Source organism: Cetorhinus maximus, chromosome 21 (genome assembly GCF_964194155.1).
Source record: "Cetorhinus maximus chromosome 21, sCetMax3.hap1.1, whole genome shotgun sequence".
Taxonomy (NCBI): domain Eukaryota; kingdom Metazoa; phylum Chordata; class Chondrichthyes; order Lamniformes; family Cetorhinidae; genus Cetorhinus; species Cetorhinus maximus.
Genome location: NC_135899.1, coordinates 50,098,377 through 50,118,430, shown reverse-complemented (window position 1 = coordinate 50,118,430; position 20,054 = coordinate 50,098,377). Strand labels below are relative to the sequence as shown.

The window sequence follows — 20,054 nt, the reverse complement described above, 5'->3', positions numbered from 1 at the left end:
GGACGTTACGTGCTGACCACTGCCTGATGGACTTGTGGTCAAAGGTGTTTTTCTGCATAAATTTTTCCACCAGGGACAGGTGGTACGGCACGGTCCAACTACTTGGAGCGTTCCGCGGCAGCGTGGCCAGACCCATCCTTCGCAACACCGGGGACAGGTAGAACCTCAGCACGTAGTGACACTTGGTGTTTGCGTACTGAGGGTCTACGCACCGCTTGATGCAGCCGCACACAAAGGTGGCCATCAGTATGAGGGCGATGTTGGGCACGTTTTTTTCCCCTTTATCTAGAGGCTTGTACATCGCGTCCCTGCAGACACGATCCATTTTCGACCTCCAGATAAAGCGGAAGATGGCTCGAGTGATCGCCATCGCGCAGGAGTGTGGAATGGGCCAGACCTGCGCCACGTACAGCAACAGCGAGAGTACCTCACACCTGATGACCAGGTTCTTACCCGCAATGGAGAGGGAGCGTCGCTCCCACATGCCCAGTTTCCTTTTCACCATAGCCACTCGCTCCTTCCAGTTTCTAACGCATGCCCCGGTCCCTCCGAACCATATCCCCAGCACCTTCAGGCCGTCAGCCCTGACAGTGAAGGGGACAAAGGATCGGTCAGCCCACTTCCCAAAGAACATGGCCTCGCTCTTCCCACGATTTACCTTGGCTCCCGAGGCCAGTTCGAACTGGTCGCAGACGTGCATCAGTCTGCGCACCGACAGCGGATCCGAGCAGAAGACGGCGACGTCGTTCAAACTGATTTGTAACCAGTTAGAATGGTAACACAGCCTCGTTAAAACCATACAAGTAAATGGTAAACTTCACAGGTCTCAAATTTCTAAGCATATTTATATTGTCTGACTTCTGCAGACTTTCAGATCACTACCAGTCCCGGGAAGCCAACTGTTCTGTACAACATAACATGAAGAGTGTTGCAGTTAATCTTCCCAACCATAAAATGAAACTCAATAAAGGAGCCTGGAGCAAAGGTTAGCTGTCGTCTGCACAATTTAAAAGGCTGTGGTATCGTCCTACTGGTCTGAGTCTTGCAACAGCAGAGAGCAGGTTGCATTTAATTAATAACTGACGTAAGCTGCGTGTAGCTGCACGTTGGTATTCCCACCATCATGCGAGAGCTCTGCACTTGCGGTTACACAAGCTCCCATTCCAGTTGGCACACTATAAATGTTTTCAGTGAAGATACTGTACTAAAGGAACTGCTGTGGTTTCTAAATTGTCTAGGAATTCCAACAGGCATCATGAACACTTTTTAAGGCTTGTGTGACACCAACACTAGTTATATTCCAAGCCTAAGGTGTGCAAGGCAACCTCCCTGAAAGTCCTACATCGCAGTGCTTCCAAGATAAGATCAGAACCCAATTCCTCTGCACCACTCCACACTGTTGGAAAAAATATAAAATAATTGAACTGATAGAAATACTTGAGGGTAGGGTAGTTGGCAGAATGTGCTTCTTATACACACCCAAACTTAAACAGACTGAAGTGATCTGGAAAAATACTATATGAAAACACCCTAACTTACAGCACACCCAATACTGTCAGTCATTTAATACAGATTTACATAGGTATCCAGAGTGATTTTGGACTTGTGCTTGACTCTCCATTTCCCACTAATTATCATACTCTTACATAGCAACTTTTCTCCTTGGTTCTTACACTGCAATTAGATATTGGGGCTGATTTCCTGACCCCTCAGCACCTGGACACTGGGAAGGCAGAGTGCACTTGTCCAGCCTTGGCCTGAACCAGGTTACTTACATAAGGCAGGTTCTCCCACAGTACTGACCCACCCTCTGGCAGGGCTGAGTACCTCCAGATGTGGGATAGACTTCCCATCCTGAACACTGTCCCTGGAAAAAAATTACAGGAGACTTGCCTAGCATCTGCTTTCTTTGCTGTGTGCCCCAAGACAATGTCCATGGGCGCAGGACCAAAAGGCCACTTCTTCTGGCATCCCTCAATATGGCTACCTTTCTGGTGTTGAAGGAGCAAAAAGAAACTAAGGACTGGGAACAGGAACACCAATTCATTACCAAGGATTTCGGCTAGTGCCCGTTACAGGCACTTCCCCTTCGCTTGGAAATCTTGCAGCAGGCGCAACACACAAAGACTCTACTGTAATTTGTGTTAGAGGAATAAGTGCTGCCAAGGTCCCGACTGAGTTTTAATTGTACATTCAAATTTACGTCCCTTTAAGCCACACAATGGGCAAACTGGGAGTAACGGTCATTTTGTTAGCTGTGCGGAAGAAAGCTGGCATCCTGCATGAGCTAAACTCTCAAGGTCATTGAGGTCTCTAACTGGGTTGGGGAATGGGAGATATGCAGTCGACTAAATTGAAGTCCAAAAGGGTAGGCAAAATCAACAATTTGCGAATATTTTCTTGTAAAACTGAAGATTTCCTCAGTTTGTTTTAGATTTGACCCCAAATACTATTCAGAGCAGGAAACTATGCCAGGAGCAGTTGTACAACTTCATTATTTCTAAGGTGATTGATGATGATAATGTGCCAACAGTCAAGAGTCCCAATGTAATCAAGCAACAATGGGCTATGATTAAGCTTTACCTTGTATGTAAACACTGTATTCAGCATCGACTAATGTAATCATTAGGATAATCAATTCCCAAATGGTCATTACTTGGCATTCATACTTACACAGAAATTGCCGTAGAAAATGTATTTGTTGGAGCAGACAAGGCAGTTGTCTCTCCTCACACATGGGAAGGTTTTACAATGTATGTTTCAAGTTGATAGTTGAATGTCACAGATTGGCGAGATACACATCTGCTTTACCATCAGTGCAGCGATTACACTCTGTTCTCTGGCATTAATGTCCCAGCCTTCTGGCCTTGCTACATTACTCCCCTTCTTCAAAAGTCTCGAGAAAACACGTCTCTTCAACCAGACCTTCAGCTTTCTCTCGTTAATCATTCCAAACTCATTGCACTACTCCTGTTTATCTCCAACTCTCCCCTTGGTGAAATGCCATGGGGTATCTTGCAATGTTTAAACTTGCCATGCAAGTTTTAGCCTCAATGTACAAAACAAAAAAAAAGATGGGACTTTAAAGGTTAATAAAAGTAAGGTCTTATAAATTTACTGAGTGCTGCATCACCAAGTGCTGAGATGTGTTTACCCTGTTCCCTACAACTAATGGTGGGTTAATCAAAACACCTGGTCTGACTGAGATGTGGATATGCAAACTCCCATGTTTAGAATATTAGGAATCTTAGCTCCAACCTGACCAAATTTGAATGCTGAACGTTGACCAATGTTGAACTGAGTTAAGTCCATATCTGAATGGAGCATGAGATTTTAACAGAAATATTGTTTTAATGGGGGTGAGGGTGGTGGTTAGCTCAGTTGGCTAGATGGCTAGCATGTGGATCAGATTAATGCCAATAGCCTGGGGTTCAATCCCGTTCTGGCTGAGGTAAACTTGGGACCTGCCTCCTCTTCCTACCCAGGTGTAAAAAACACACAACACTTTGCCGTGGTTCAGCGAATAATCACCAAGGACCTACGTTTAGGCAGAGAACTCAAAAAGACTACAGTTTTGAGAGATTCATTAACACACAAACCAACTGCATAAAAATCATTTTCAAACACATAATTATATTTATCATTTGCAAAAACCCATGCAAATTTTAGCTTACTCTCCTCTCTACTAAAACATATCAGTTTATTATTTCAATTTGATAAACTGAACAAAACTAAAGTTTTTTTTTACATTTGTCTCGCTTTTAACCATATTACTGAGCTAGAGCTTGCTCCTATAAATCTTCAGTTCCCACCTTTGGCCCTCAACCCAATAAGGAGCTTGAAATTAATGAAGCAATCAGTGCTTTCAGGATGGAGGCAACTCTTTTGAGTACAATCACAGTTCTTGGTTTCCGGGAGTGGGACATGAACCCACAACCCTCTGATTCAAAGGCGAGGGTGCTATGAACTGAGCCACAGCTGACACCTCGCAGGATGGAGGCAAGAGTCAGTCATCTCCTTCTGATGACAATTGGAGCACATTATCTGCAGCTGGTACTGGGTAGCAATCTTATTTTGCATAAACAGAATATGGGATTGCTTTAATTGATCCCTGAAACTCATTCATAGTTCACAAATTCCTCTTCTGAGTTCCTTAGTTAATTGCCCATCATGTTGCCTCTGTATTATCAGAAGTGGCTCCAGGCATTCAGAATAACAACAATTCTAGGTCCTGTTAAAACTTTACTGTGTGTTTTCCCTCCATGTCCACTTAAGTGTAGAAATTGACAATTTGGTTGAGAAATTCATGCCTTATACCTGTTTTTCTGCCACTAAACAGATTCCCAAACCTCCAACAAGGCCGGCAAGAAGCACACGTTACATACAAGTCAGAGAAATGCGGCACCCACTATATTGGTGCAGGCAAAAACAAAAGGCATCCAGGACTCAAGCCTGGAACAGGCATTAGACTTTTTACATATTCAAATAAGGGATTTATTGTCGTTTCGAGGCCTCTGAAATATCAGGTTGCCCTAAACGAAGCTGGGCCAGTTATGTTCAAGAAACTATGTCCACATGTGGCCCAACAAGGGATCACTGCAGGCCACAATGAACAAGGTAAATGCTTAAAATCTATTTACCCAAACGTGGAGCCAGCCACCTGTCCCCTACCCCGTTGGCTTAATCTTCAGGCCCTCTTCTCCGGTAAGTTGCCTAGGTGCACCCATTAAGTGTTTGCAGCCTGCAAGGTCCATGATAATGAGGCCCAAAGCTCAACGTTACATGTGCCTTGCGCTGACCCCCCAGTATTTTGGCCATTATGTCACAGCCGTTTCTGCTATGCAAATGTAAGGGAGTTACATTTCTGAAGGTTCAGTGATTATTGTTAAAGAAAAAATAGGGTTTAGCCTCAGTTGTATAACTAACATTTTCTTTGCTGCACATGATCTTGTACAGCACAGCATCCTCATTAAACCACAAAAGCAAAAAAAAAGTTGCTGAATGAAAAGGAAATGTTTGCATTTATGTGGTTACTTGTGTTTCTCAGAAATAATTCAACAGGCTTCACATACAGTTACTTCCAAAATGCAGTGACTGGTCTTAGGCAAAATATTACACAAGTTATTTTGCACCAGGGCCAAGTTTTGAACACAAGAAAGGAGCAGGAGTTGGGCATAAAGTTCCTTGAGGCTGCTCTGTCAGTTAACAAGATCATGACTGATCCTTGTCCATCCCCCAACTGCTTGAATCCTCTTCAGTCTTGTCGAGAAACAGATAGCGGAGCATTCAGATATCCATTTCAGATTACGTGCATTCTCCGTTTTATCAGGGTCAAATGCATTTTGATGAGTAAAGATTCTGGGCAGGGTTTTCAGGCCCCACTAGAGTTGGGAACAGAAGCAGCCAGGACCTGAAGTCACCAGTGCTGGCCAGTGCACCCGTTTCCTAATCCCATTGCTGGATATTTTTGCTGAGGCGGGTTCGTGACCAGCAGGACTGCCTGCCCCCATGAAGAGGTACCCGAATTGGCTCATTAAGAACCTCTTTAACAGCAATTAAAGGAATTCAACTGGAATTTTTCAGTGAGGTGAGGCAGCCAGTAGCAGGCTGGGTGGCGGGTGGGGTACTGCTCCAGGCAGTCCTAGAGGAAGTCCCTGCCTGCCTGGGTATGGATTTCCCCTTTGCCCGCACCCCCGCCCCAGTGGTGACACAACTCCAGGGCTGATTTTTAAATTTAGTTTCAAAAAGGTTGGTGAGAGGGTGCCTCCATGTGGAAGTTACTTAGCATCCATTGCAGTTTACTGCTCTTCTCAAGCTGGAAGGCTTCTGATCAGCCCTCCATCTTTGAGAGCCCACCCGCTGCCAGTAATTCGACAGGGAACCAATTTCCATGCCAATTAATGAGGCGCCTCCGTGAAAATCCCAATGAGTGCCTGTTGCCCCACAGGGCCGGGTCCGGGACCTGCCCTGGATATAGTCCCAACTCCTGGTTCCCAGCCCTGGAAGGGAATAAAGCAACCCCTTGTGTCAGCATTGCCATGTAGCAGAGAGGGAAATCTCTTCAGTTGAGTTTGTGCAATGAAAACATTGTCTGGCTTTTCTACAGGTTCTCAGGTCCATGATGCCACCTAGGCACTAATCCAAGGCAACAACTTCACTTCTTTCATTCATATTTCAACACTTAATTCTCCCTCTGCTCCCTCAATTACATTACCACAGGAAGTAGTTGAGGTGAATGGCACAGGTGCATTAAGAAGAAGCCAGATAAGCACATTTGATTTGATTTGCTGCTTGTCCATCGTCTGATCTAGATGGAAGGATGCCAACAACAAGATAAGCACAGGACAGAGAAAAGAATAGAAAGGTATGCTGACAGGGTTAAATGAAGAGTGGCAGGAGGAAGCACAAACTGATAAGTAGTCTCTTAGTGACAACAAATTAAAGAATGGCAGGAAGACGAACACTATGGCAGGAAGACTAACTTTAATACAGCTGAACCACTAATGGTCAATCTTCCTGATGGGAAGGGAAAATCTCTGAAGTCTTTATGACTCACTCATTCAGTACTTTTTAAATTGCACACATCAAAACCAATAGTCAAAGATTAGATACCAATTGCACAAAGTCCCACAACAAAGCAAATGCTAAACACAATACAGCGTTGTCCCAACAAGTTTCAGAGGTCTGCTCTCCAGATACCACATTAACACTGGCTATTCATTTCAGTGCTGCTTATGGCACTTTACTGGGAACAAGACGGTTATTGTGGATGCCAACTAGCAAGATAATTCAACAGCTATTCATTGTATTCATTTTGACATGCTTTAAGGCAATAAAACACTACATAAAAGCCAAATATATATTTATTCCAAATGACACTATTGAATTTTCTGGTCTTCAGTGAGGTCTTCCTTTGCTGTCATCACTATCATTGTAGACCTTTTCTCATTGCCACAATATCTATATTTGTTCAACTCTGTCCTCAAGAGTTGGAGAACACAAGCCAACCTATATTGGACACCTGTACAATGGCAAAGCAAAGGCTATTTTTAAATTCTGCTGCTCCCAGCTGCTCTTAATAATCTAGCCAGTTCTATTTGAATACCACAAAGATAAATTAAGCACTTACTATTTTTCTATTTTTCCTTAGTTCTGATGAAGAGTCATATGGACTCAAAACATTAACTGTGTCCCTCTCCGCAGATGCTGTCAGACCTGCTGAGTTTTTCCAGCAATTTTTGTTTTTGTTTCAGATTTCCAGCATCCGCTGTATTTTGCGTTTTTCTCAAGACTGAACCTGATGATGATTCGATACAGTTATACAGACGGAGCCATTTTGGGGGAAATTACTCTCGATACAAAGATCTGCCAACAGCAAGTGCAGATCAAAAAAACAGGACTAAAATGCTGTAGGCTCTCACATTTGCTGTTGCACTCTGGGATAATTTTGTACGGCTCTACTCTTGACACAAAAGATCAAATGGATTAATGCATGCTTAATCTGCCCCCAATTCAGCAAGATGCAATCAACTCTGAACTTAAGAACAAAGTTCCAGGAAACAACCTAGCTGGGAGAGATTCGCATGCAGTAGAAGCAGTGTTGGGTGCTCATTTCCCTCAGTAATAGTTTGGGCTTCACAGAAGATTGAAGTTCTCTTTGTAGATGATGTGATGGTGGCGATTTGCCCAAATATGTCACGTGCTCACCTCATTTGTTTCAGTAATGGGCTAATCATTAGATTGTGTGATGGGCACCCCAATTGCAGTGGCGAGTGTGGCTCAAGATGGTATCTCCCAAGATATAGACATGATTGTTGCAAATTGTTGCTTCATGTTGCTATTTGGTGAGATGTGGTGAATGCTACTTTTAGCTAGACAGAGCACTTTGGTTTAGAAGAGGTCTATTATCTATTGTCAATGACAAAGTCCCATTGCAAGTCATGTGTCCAAACATAGTTCCTTTCTAAGGTGTGCACTGGAATGGCTTTCTTTGAGCCTTTATTGAGATATGGGATTGGGCTACAATCCACTGCTGTTGCAAAAAAGAGAAAATGATTGCAGGGAGAAAGGATTCCAGTCTGCAGTGAAGCGTCATTCACTTCCACAGAGGGATAGATAGCTCACAATGTGTAAATATTTTTCCACACATTTCTTCACCTGAGAGCTTCGATGAAGCAGGACAAAGTCAAACCTGGCCAATTATCAGCCCATCAGTCTACCTTCGATCATCAGCCAAGTAATGGCGAGTGTCGTCAAAAGTGCCATCAAGCAGGGCAGACTCAGCAATAACCTGCTCACTGATGCTCAGTTTGGGTTCCGCCAGGATCACTCGGCTCCTGACCTCATTACAGCCTTGGTCCAAACATGGTCAAAAGAGCTGAACTCCAGAGGTGAGGTGACAGTGACTGCCCTTGACATCAAGGCTGCACTTGACCGAGTGTAGCATCAAGGAGCCCTAGCAAAACCGAATCAATGGGAATCAGGGGGAAAACTCTCCACAGGTTGGAGTCATACCTAGCTCAAAGGAAGGTGGTTATGGTTGTTGGAGCCCCAAGACACGGCTGCAGGAGTTCTTCAGGGTAGTGTCCGAGGCCCAACCATCCTCAGCTGCGTCATCAATGACCTTCCTCACTTCATAAGGGCAGAAGTGGGGATGTTCACTGATGATTGCCCAATGTTCAGCACCAATCGTGACTTCTCAGACTCTTGGCAGTCAATGTCCGTCTGCAGCAAAACCGGACAATATTCAGGCTTGGGCTCATAAGTATATCAAACTGCTACAACATCTCAAAAAGGAACGAAACCCACCCAGCATTGACCTAGGCACAGGAAATGACAGTGGCAAACTCAGCCCTGTTGACCCTGCAAAGTCCTCCTTACAAACATTTGGGGGGCTAGTGCCAAAATTGGGAGAGCTGTCTCACAGACTAGACAAGCAACAACCTGATACAGTCAACCTCACATTATCATATCTTACAGATAACATCCCACACACCACTATCACCATCCCTGGCAGGCCCAGCAGAGGTGGTGGCACAGTGGTGTACAGTTGGGAGGGAGTTGCCCTGGGAGTCCTCAACATCGACTCCGACCTCAAGAATTCTCATGGCATCAGATCAAACATGGGCAAGGAAACCTCCTGCTGATTACCACGTACCGCCCTCCCTCAGCTGATGAATCAGTGCTCCTCCATGTTGAACACCATTTGGAGAAAGCACTGAGGGTGGCAAAGGTGCAGAATGTACTCTGGGTGGAGTATTTCAATGTCCATCACCAAGAGTGGCTTGGTAGCATCACTACTGACCCAGCTGGCCGAGTCCTAAAGGACATAGCTGCTAGACTGGGTCTGCGACAGGTGGTGAGGGAACCAACAAGAGGAATAAACACACTTGACCTCATCCTCACCAACCCACCTGCCACAGATGCATCTGTCCATGACAGTATCGGTAGGAGTGACAGTGCACAGTCATTGTGAAGACGAAGTCCCATCTTCACATTGAGGATACCTTCCAACTTGTGTGGCACTACCACCATGCTAAATGGGATAGATTTCGAACAGATCTAGCAACTCAAGACTGGGCATCCATGAGGTCCTGTGGGCCATCAGCAACAGCAGAATTGTACTCGAACACAATCTGTAACCTCATGGTCCATCATATCCCCCACTCTATCATTACCATCAAGCCAGGGGATCAACCCTGGTTCAATGAAGAGTGCAGGAGGGCATGCCAGGAGCAGCACCAGACATACGTAAAAATGAGGTGTCAACCTGGTGAAGCTATAAACAGGACTACTTGCGTGCTAAACAGCATAAGCAGCAAGTGATAGACAGAGCTAAGAGATCCCACAATCAACAAATCAGATTTAAGCTCTGCAGTCCTGCCACATCCAGCCATGAATGGTGGTGGACAATTAAACAACTCACTGGAGGAGGTGGCTCCCAAAATATCCCCATCTCAATGATGGGGGAGCCCAGCACATCAGTGCAAAAGATAAGGCTGAAGCATTTGCTACAATCTTCAGCCAGGAGTGCCAAGTGGATGATCCATCTCAGCCTCCTCCGGAGGTCCCCAGCATCATGGATGCCAGTCTTCAGCCAATCTGATTCACTCCACATGATATCAAGAAACGGCTGAAGGTGCTGGATATTGCAAAGGCCACGGGCCCTGACAATGTTCTGGCAATAGTACTGAAGACTTGTGCTCCAGAACTTGCTGTGTTCCTAGCCAAGTTGTTCCAGTACAGCTACAACACTGGCATCTACCCGGCTATGTGGAAAATTGCTCAAGTATGTCCTGTACACAAAAAGGACAAATTCAACCTGGCCAATTACTTGCCCCATCTGTCTACTCTCGGCCATCAGTAAAGTAATGGAAGGGGTCATCAACAGTGCAATCAAGCAGCAGTTGCTTAGCAATAACCTGCTCACTGACGCCCAATTTGGGTTCCGCCAGTGCCACTCAGCTCCTGGCCTCATTACAGCCTTGGTTCAAACATGGACAAAAGAGCTGAACTCCCGAGGTGAGGTGAGAATGACTGCCCTTGACAGCAGGCCGCATTTCACTGAGTATGGCATCAAAGAGCCCTAGCAAAGCTGGAGTCAACTGGAATCAGGGGAAAACTCTCCACTGGTTGGAGTCATACCTAGCACAAAGGAAGAAGGTTGTGGTTGTTGGAGGTCAGTCATCTCAGCTCCAAGACATCACTGTAGTAGATACTCAGGGTAGTGTCCCAGGCCCAACCACCTTCAGCTGCTCCATCAATGACCTTCCTTCCATCATAAGGTCAGAAGTGGGGATGTTCGCTGATGATTGCACAATGTTCAACACCATTCACGACTCCTCAGATACTGAAGCAGTCCATGTCCAAATGCAAGATCTGGACAATATCTAGCTTGGGCTGACAAGTGGCAAGTAACATTTACACCACACAAGTGCTAGGCAATGACCATCTTCAACAAGAGAGAATCTAACCATCGCCCCTTGATATTCAATGGCATTACCATCACTGAATACACAACTATCAACATTCTGGGGCTTACCATTGACCAGAAACTGAACTGGTCTAGCCATATAAGTACTGCGGCTACAAGAGCAGGTCAGAGGCTAAGAATCCTGCAATGAGTAACTCACCTCCTGACTCCCCAAAGCCTGTCCACCATCTACAAGGCACAAGCTAGGGGAGTGATGTGATGTGAAGTGGGGCTTGAGCCGTACAGCAATTATGGGGTCAAAATGATTCTCAAACACTAAGCTTATTAGTGCAAAAGCAACTTTATTGCAGACGTGTGAGTCACACGGTTTGTTCCAGTAAACAATATCATAAATACATCCCCTGAGGACATCCTGCTGGATGATTGGTGCTTAGCAGCCACTTTGATCCTGCAAGTCTGTCCTGGACAGACACTAGTGCTGATGTTATTTCTTCAACTGAAAACAATGGAGCCCTATCAAGGTGAGCTGTCCCTGGCTCCAAAGCTGGAGGATTTCTCTCCTTTCGCAACAGGGGTGAACGGATGTTGTCTGGGGCCATTTGGTTGTGAAAGTTGCCTCCTCCATTTCTTAATTAGATTACATGATGGTGGTTATCCTGTGGCATTGTTGTGATGTCCTAAATTCCAGTCCTTAACGGTATCAGTTCTGTTGTAGGCAGCACTGTGATTATAACACAATTAGAATAATAAATCAACTGCTTGAAACTCTGTATTGTTGGAGAAGTCTCCCTGTTTACCAGTAGAGATTGTCTGTCTCCCCATTGGTGTAAAAAATAAAGACTGCTTGACGTTTGAACAAAAGACCCTGTGTTGAGTGTTGGTTTAAAATACTCCACAACAGATGGAATACTCCCCACTTGCCTGGATGAGTGCAGTTCCCACAACACTCAAGAAGCTCAACATCATCCAGGACAAAGCGGCCCACTTGATTGGCACCACATCCACAAACATTCGCTCCCTCTATCACCGACGCACAGTAGCAGCATTGTGTACCATCCACAAGATGCACTACAGGAATTCACCAAGGTTTCTTAGACAGTACCTTCCAAACCCATGGCCACTACCATCTAGAAGGGCAAGGGCAGCAGATAGATGGGAACACCACCATCTGGAAGTTCCCCTCCAAGTCATTCACCATCCTGACTTGTAAATATATTGCCGTTCCTTCACTGTCGCTGGGTCAAAATCCTGGAACTCCTTTCCGAACAGCACTGTGGGTGTACCTACACCACATGGACTGCAGCAGTTCAAGAAGGCAGCTCATCACCACCTTCTCAAAACCAACTAGGGATGGGCAACAAATGCTGGCCCAAGCCTACAATCCCACTAATGAATTTTTAAAAAGTAGCAAGTAGCATTCATGTCACACAAGTGCCAGGCAACGACCATCTCTAACAAGAGCGAATCTAACCATCTCCCCTTGACGGTCAATGGCATTACCTTCACTGAATTCCCCACCGTCAACATTCTGGGGGCTACCATAGGCCAGAAACTAAACTGAACTGGACCAGCTATACAAATACTGTGGATACAAGAGCAGGTCAGAGGCTGGGAATTTTGCGGAGAGTAACTCACCACCTTGCCCCCCAAAGCCTGTTCACCATCCACAAGGCACAAGTCAGGAATGTGATGAAAATTTCTTACTTGCCTGTTGAGTGCAGCTTCAACACTCAAGACGTTCAACACCAGCCAGGACAAAACAGCCCATTTGATTGGCACCCCATCCACCAGCTTCAACATTCACTCCCTCCATCACCCACACACAATGGCAGCAGTGTGTACCATCTACAAGATGCACTGTAACAATTCACCAAAGCTCCTTCGACAGCACCTTCCAAACCCACGACCTCTAAAGTCTAGATGGACAAGGCCATGGAAATACCACCACTTGCAAGTTTCCCTCCAAGTCTCACACCATTCTGACTTGGAAGTATAATGCCATTCCTTCACTGTCGCTGGGTTAAAATCCTGGAACTCCCTTCCTAACGGGACTATGGGTGTTCCTCCAACACATGGACTGCAGCAGTTCAAGAAGCAACTGATCACCACCAACACCTTCTCAAGGGCAATTAGGGATGGGCAACAAATTCTGGCCTTGCCAATGAAGCCCACGTCCCATGAGCAAATTTAAAAATATTTTGTGGTGACTAGTAAGCCTGGTCTACAGCACTGGACTTGTACTTCTGGAATATAAAGATTGTTTGCAAATTGCAAGGTGTTCTGAATAGATTCTCTTAAAGGAAATTTAAACGGTTGAGAAAACCATAGGTTAAATTCTTTGTGATTGCAATTCTCATCAGAAAATACTTCAGCAAGAAGATCAAGAGAAAATTTTCAAACTCACTCTTTCAAGAAACAGAAACATAGACAGAAGTCTTTGGACATTTGAATAAACTAAATAAAACACCTACTGGATGGTGTATTCTGAAGGCTGTATCTGAATGTATGTTCAAATATGAAGGTTCAGTATCTATCTACCTTAACGGGATTGCAAATAAGCAAGTGATGTGCATCCTGACAGGGAGAATACATATAGTGCATACAACAAAAGTGGGCTTGTGTATTTCTCAATTTCAAGATTCAAGTATGGTGACCACTTACCCAGGTGACCAATGCAACAATTCAGTTTAGGCGCACATGCCACAGCACTTGTGTGCTCACAAAGGTGAAGGCTCACATATTCTGTGCAGGCATTTCAACAACCTCCAAAAGGGCTGCAATATAGTGGGCAAGGAGTGAATGCTCATTACAAGCTTGCAAAGTGTCACCAGCAATAATGGCAGCCAAACATTTTTTTAAAAATTGGCATGCAGTGGCCATGCCAGAAACAGGCATTAATCTATTTACATATGGAAATAGGGAGCCTGACAACTTTCAGGTGCAGGCCCTGCAAGATTAGAAATATAGAAAATGGGAGCAGAAGTAGGCCATTCGGCCCTTTAAGCCGGCTCTGCCATTCAATATGATCATACTGATTCTCTATCTTAATGCCGTACTCCCCCTCTCTCTCCTCATACACCTTTCGAGTCCAGAAATCTATTTCCTTCTTAAATACAAATCAGTGACTTGGCCTCCACAGCCTTCCGTGGTAGAGAATTCCACAAATTCACCACCCTCTGCATGAAGAAGTTTCTCCTGATCTCAGTCTTAAATGGTCTACCCATATCCTGAGACTGTGGTCCGTTGTTCTAGACACCCCCCAGCCAGAGGAAACGTCATCCCTGCATCCAGTCTGTCCATTCCTGCCAGAATTTTATATGTTTCAATGAGATCACCCCTCATTTTTCTAAACTCCAGTGAATACAGGCCTAGTCGGTCCAATCTCTCCTCGTACGACAATCCTGCCACCCCAGGAATCAATCTGGTGAGCCTTCGCTGCACTCCTTCTATGGGAAGTATATCTGTTCTTAGGCAAGGAGTCCAAAACTGCACACAATACTCCAGGTGTGGTCTCACCAAGGCCCTGTACAGCTGCAGTAAGACATCCTTGCTCCTGTATTCAAGTCCTCTCGTAATGAAGGCCAACATACTTTCTGCCTTCTTAACTGCTTGCTGCACCTGCATGATTGCCCTCAGTAACAGGTGTAGAAGGACACCCAGGTCCCTTTGTACATCAACATTTCCCAATCTATCACCATTTACATAATACTCTGCCATTCTGTTTTTCCTATCAAAGCGGATAATTTCACACTTATCCACATTATACTGCATCTGCCATGCATTTGCCCACTCACTCAACCTGTCTAAATTGCCATGAAGCCTCTTAATAGCCTCCTCGCCGCTCATATTCCCACCAGGTTTTGTGTCATCAGCAAACTTGGAAATATTACATTTGGTTCCCTCATCCATATCATTGATATATATTGTGAATAGCTGAGGCCCAAGCACTGATCCCTGCAGTACACCACTAGTCACCACCTGCCACTCCGAAAAAGACCCCTTTATTCCTACTCTTTTTCCGCTCTGCAAACCAATTCTCAATCCATGCCAATATATTACCCCCAATCCCATGTGCTTTAATTTTACACACTAACCTTTATCAAAAGCTTTCTGAAAATTCAAATATACCACATCCACTGGTTCTCCTTTAGCTATTCTGCTAGTTATGTCCTCAAAAAACTCAAACATGATTTCCTTTTCATAAATCCATGTTGACTTTGTCTAATCCTGTTGATATTTTCTAAGTGTCCTGAATAGACTCTAGCATTTTCCCTATTATTGATGTTAGGCTAACCAGTCTGTAACTCCCTGCTTTTTTCCCTCCCTCCTTCTTTAGATAGTGGGGCTATATTTGCCAGCTTCCAGTCTGCCGGGACTGTTCTGGAATCTACAGAATTTTGGAAGATGACAATCAATGCATCCACTATTTCCATGGCCACTTCCTTTAGTGCCCTGGGATGTAGTTCATCAAGCCCTGGGGATTTATTGGCTTTCAGTTCCATTAATTTCTCCAGTACTATTGTTTTAGTAATACTAATCTCCTTCAATTCCTCCTGCTCACTAGGCCCTTGGTTCCCTGAGATAGTCGCTACCCAACCACCCCACCAATCACTGCTGTTACCTCCCAGACTAGTTGCCTTCCTCCCAATCAGCCTCGCTCCCTCATGCTTCAACATGTGAACTGCCCACAGCACAGAGACTTTGGAAATGGTACTGCACAAAACTGGCAGTCAGGCACAGAGCAAACAGTTGCCCGTCAACAGCCCATGCTTTCTTTCAGCCATGAGGTAAGGGACAGCAAGAACGAATTTTAAGTAATCATACCAGTTTGTTTTATGGATAGAATAGAAGAGAGTGAATGTTTAAACTCCAACTGCTGCTTTCCATTCACTCCACAGCTATATAAAAATACTCCATGCTGAACAAACATTAACTTAACAACCAAACAACCCATCAGAGAACAGGTCTATTGATATAATAGTGCTATCGCCAGGGAGCAGCAGCCAAGTGAACAAAATAGATCAATGTAAAAAGCACTGAATTCCCTCTGCTTTAAACCACAAATTAATACCCCAGCCTTAGAGTTAATAGACAGCCAAATACAAACACACTTAGGCAACAGCATTTGTGAAAACGTTGCCACAAATGGCAGCAACAGGCAGCAGATTTTGTTGAAATTAATCTCAAGTTTTTATTTTAGTTTGCTGAAACCTCCACACATTTTTGACTATGCTTCTCTTTCCTCAAAGTGTGATTTGGAAAAGTTTAATTTGACTTCCTTGATAAAGTATCTTCTATGAAGATTCAAATCACAAAGAATTTAAGTCAGCCTTCACGTTCAGTCCCGGTGGGTGAGGAATTGGTCCTCCTTCACCCATTTTCAGGGATGAGGCAAAAAAAAGGGGGGGGGGGGGGTGGTGGGGAGAGAGAGAGAGAGAGAGAGAGAGGGGGTAGTAGGGGCAGACAGAACCTGTGTTTATATTTACCGTTAATAGTAAAGGCAGCTTTTTAGGTGTCCCTGAAACAACTGAAACTCCAGCTTCCAACTTCTACTGGTGTTCCTCGTAAACTCTGCAGCCAAAAGTGGGCCGGACAAATTGTTAGCCCCAGCTCACGAACAGCAGTGCCTGCCTCTCAAATACAATTTGATATCTTGTGCTCAACGAGAGACCACTTGATAACTGGGAACCTCAAGGAAGTACAAACCACAATACCAGCTCTGAATGTTAAAAAAAAAGGAAATGTTTCTACCTGAATATGGTGCAGCTTCTGTGGACATTTCACAGCTCAGAGTTGCATTCTGCCATCAGCTTCTTAACCAGTTCCTGCTTATACAAAGGTCCCGTGACATCACTGCACTCGTTTTACAGGCGATACTAGTCAATCACTGAGCTACTTATCCACTGAAGCCCCAAGTGCACCACACACACAACAAAAACACACAAATACATTTATTAGACCAAATGAGACATGTTATTGGAAAACTTGATCGCTTTCCAACTCTGCCTCTTCAGTTAACACAATCAGAAGGGAAAATCAAGAGCATAATGAAATGGTGATTTAATCTCCAGTGCTCCTTTTTCAGGCAGTGGGAATGCAAATCTTATGTTTACAAATGTATGACGCATAAGGCTTAATACCCACAACTGCTACCACACACAGGCATTGCTGGCAAAGCGATTACAGGAATAATATCGCATAGGCATTATCCACTCTTGTCCTGAGCTCCTAAAAAAACAATTAAAAGACTTCCTCTGGGTACCTGTGTGAGATCCAGGGCCAACAGTGAGGTGCATTTGAGGGAAAAGGGTTGGGGCAGAGGGCTTTATCCTTACTCTAATCCATCACTGAATAACAAGAATCATAGAATCATGCAGCACGATGTCGCCGTCTTCTGCTCGGATCCGTTGTCGGTGAGCAGACTGATCAACATCTGCAAGCATTTCGAAGTGGCCTCGGGAGCCAAGGTAAATCATGGGAAGAGCGAGGCCACGTTCCATGGGAACTGGGCTGACCGATCCTTTGTCCCCTTCACCGTCAGGTCAGACAGCCTGAAGGTGCTGGGGATATGGTTCAGAGGGACCAGGGCATGCGTTAGAAACTGGAAGGAGCGAGTGTCTATGGTGCAAAGAAAACTGGGCATGTGGGAGCGACGCTCCCTCTCCATTGCGAGTAAGAACCTGGTCATCAGGTGTGAGGCACTCTCGCTGTTGCTGTACATGGCACAGGTCTGGCCCACTCCTCACTCCTGTGTGATGGCGATCACCCGAGCCATCTTTCGCTTTATCTGGAGGTTGAAAATGGATCGTGTCGGCAGGGACGCAATGTACAAGCCTCTAGATAAAGGGGGAAAAAACGTGCCCAACATCACCCTCATACAGATGGCCACCTTTGTGTGCGGCTGCACCAAGCTGTGCATAGATCCTCGGTACGCAAACACCAAGTGTCACTACGTGCTGAGGTTCTACCTGTCCCCAGTGTTGCGAAGGATGGGTCTGGCCACGCTGCCGCGGAACGCTCCAAGTAGTTGGACCGTGCTGTACCACCTGTCCCTCGTGGAAAAATTTATGCAGAGAAACACCTTTGACCACAAGTCCATCAGGCAGTGGTTAGCACATAACGTCTTAGAGGCCCTGCAGGAAAAGGAGATGGTAGATCCTGTGGGATGGTTCCCCGAGCAGACTGTCAAAGTCATTTAGCAGAACGCCTCATCGCCAGAACTTTCCAACAAGCACCAAGACGCAGCTTGGCTGGTGGTGAGAAAGGCCCTCCCCATCAGATCCTTCCAACACGCCAGGGGTCTCACCCCCTCTGCACGTTGCCCTTGAGGTGGCTGTGGTGGGGAAGAGACCGTTGTTCACCTCCTTGTGGATTGTGCCTTTGCAAAGAAGGTCTGGAGGGAGATGCAGTGGTTTCTGTCGAGGTTCATCCCGAGCAGTTCTGTGACAGAGGGCTCTGTGCTCGACGGGCTGTTCCCAGGGACACACACCGAGACAAACATCAACTGCAGCTGGAGGATCATCAATTCGGTGAAAGACGCTCTTTGGCCTGCCCGAAACTTGTTGGTCTTCCAGCGCAAAGAGTTGTCCCCGACTGAGTGTTGCAGACTGGCACATTCCAAGGTCCAGGACTACGTGCTGAGGGACGCAGTAAAGCTTGGGACAGCCGCTGCAAAGGCGCAATGGGGAAAGGTCGCTGTCTAAGACCTTTCTGCCAGAGTGCACCGAGGGGCTGGGAAAGGTATAGACCCCTCGGGCTGTATGGCTCACAATGAATGTATGCAGTGAATACTAATTGTATTATAATTGTACTGAAGCACCTCAGAGTGCAACATGATGTACGTTGATAACTCCAATACCATTGCACTGTTTGACTGTCTGTAATGACCATATTGAAATGACTGTAATATTCATTGATTGTATTGAAGCACCTCGTGATCCATGTGTAAAAGTTGAAAATGATTATTTTTTGTGATGGTGATTTAAAAATGTTTTGTAATGTTCTTTCAGATATTTTATGGTTGAAGTATTTTTTTTTTTTAAATGCAGCCCATGAGGAGCATATATCCAATTTTCTTGTGTTGCACCTGTTTCCATCAGCTTTTTAGATAACCCATTCCAGATAGTAGCAACCCACTGCACAAAAACAATTCTCCTCAGCTCGTTCCACCCACCCCTGGTTATTTTGCTAATTACTTTAAATCTGTGTGCTCTGGTTACTGACACCACCCCCTGCCCCTGCCCCCAGCCTTCACATCCCTCCCCCAACGCCCCCCTGGCCACCACCCATCCCTTCACCAGTGGAAACAGTTTCTCCCTTTCTGCTTTCAGGCATTCATGCCTTTGTTACTTCTAGGCTTGATAATTCCAATGCACTCCCTGGCTGGTCTCCCACATTCTTCCCTGTGTACTCTACTGCCCGTGTCTTAACTTGCAGCAAATTCCATTCTCCTATCACCCCTATGCTCGGTGACCTACATTGGTTCCCAGTCAAGCAAAGTCTTTATTTTAAAATTCTCATCCTTGTTTCCAAATCCCTCCATGGCCTCGGCACCCCCATCTCCATAATCTTCTCCAGCCTCACAGCCTTGGGTTTATCTGCATTCCTCTAATTCTGGTCTATTGTGTATCTCCAATTTTAATTGCTTTACCATTGGTGACAGTACCTTCAATTTCCTAGGCCCCACCCAGTGGAATTCCCCCATAGACCTCTCCATCTCTCACCCTGGCTGATCAGTGCTAAACTTCGTTTTATAACACTCCTGTAAAATGCCTTGGGATGGCTCATTATGTTAAAGGCACTGTATAAATCTAAACTGTTGTTGTACGCTATCAAAAATACCTTAATAATTGTGAACATTTATATTAAATCTCCCTTAACCTTCTCCAAGGAGAACAATACCAGGTCCTCTGGTCTCTTCAAATAGCCGCTCTCATCTTTGATAGCATTTTGATAAATCTCTGCATCCCCTCCACGGCATTGGTACTTACCCTAAACAGTGATGCCTAGAATTGTGCACAATGCTTCAGCTGAGGCCTAACCAGCCATTCATAAAGGTTTAGCCTAACTTCCTTGTTTTGTTTTATCCCCAGATTAGAAAGCTCAGGACCTGGTAAGCCTC

General features: G+C 45.2%; 1 protein-coding gene across 4 annotated transcripts in view; it reads right to left on the bottom strand.

Moving 5' to 3' along the window:
- Positions 1-20,054, bottom strand: part of inpp5b (inositol polyphosphate-5-phosphatase B) — a 159,892-nt gene that overhangs the window by 76,984 nt on the left and 62,854 nt on the right. The window contains exon 1 of one of the 4 annotated variants that reach the window (XM_078566946.1): positions 16,685-16,795. The exons of the other annotated variants lie outside the window; for them this stretch is intronic. Within the exon in view, the coding sequence (XP_078423072.1) occupies positions 16,685-16,712 (28 nt within the window). The 5' untranslated portion in view covers positions 16,713-16,795. Of the gene's footprint in view, positions 1-16,684; positions 16,796-20,054 lie in introns of those variants that run through there. 4 annotated transcript variants of the gene reach the window in all.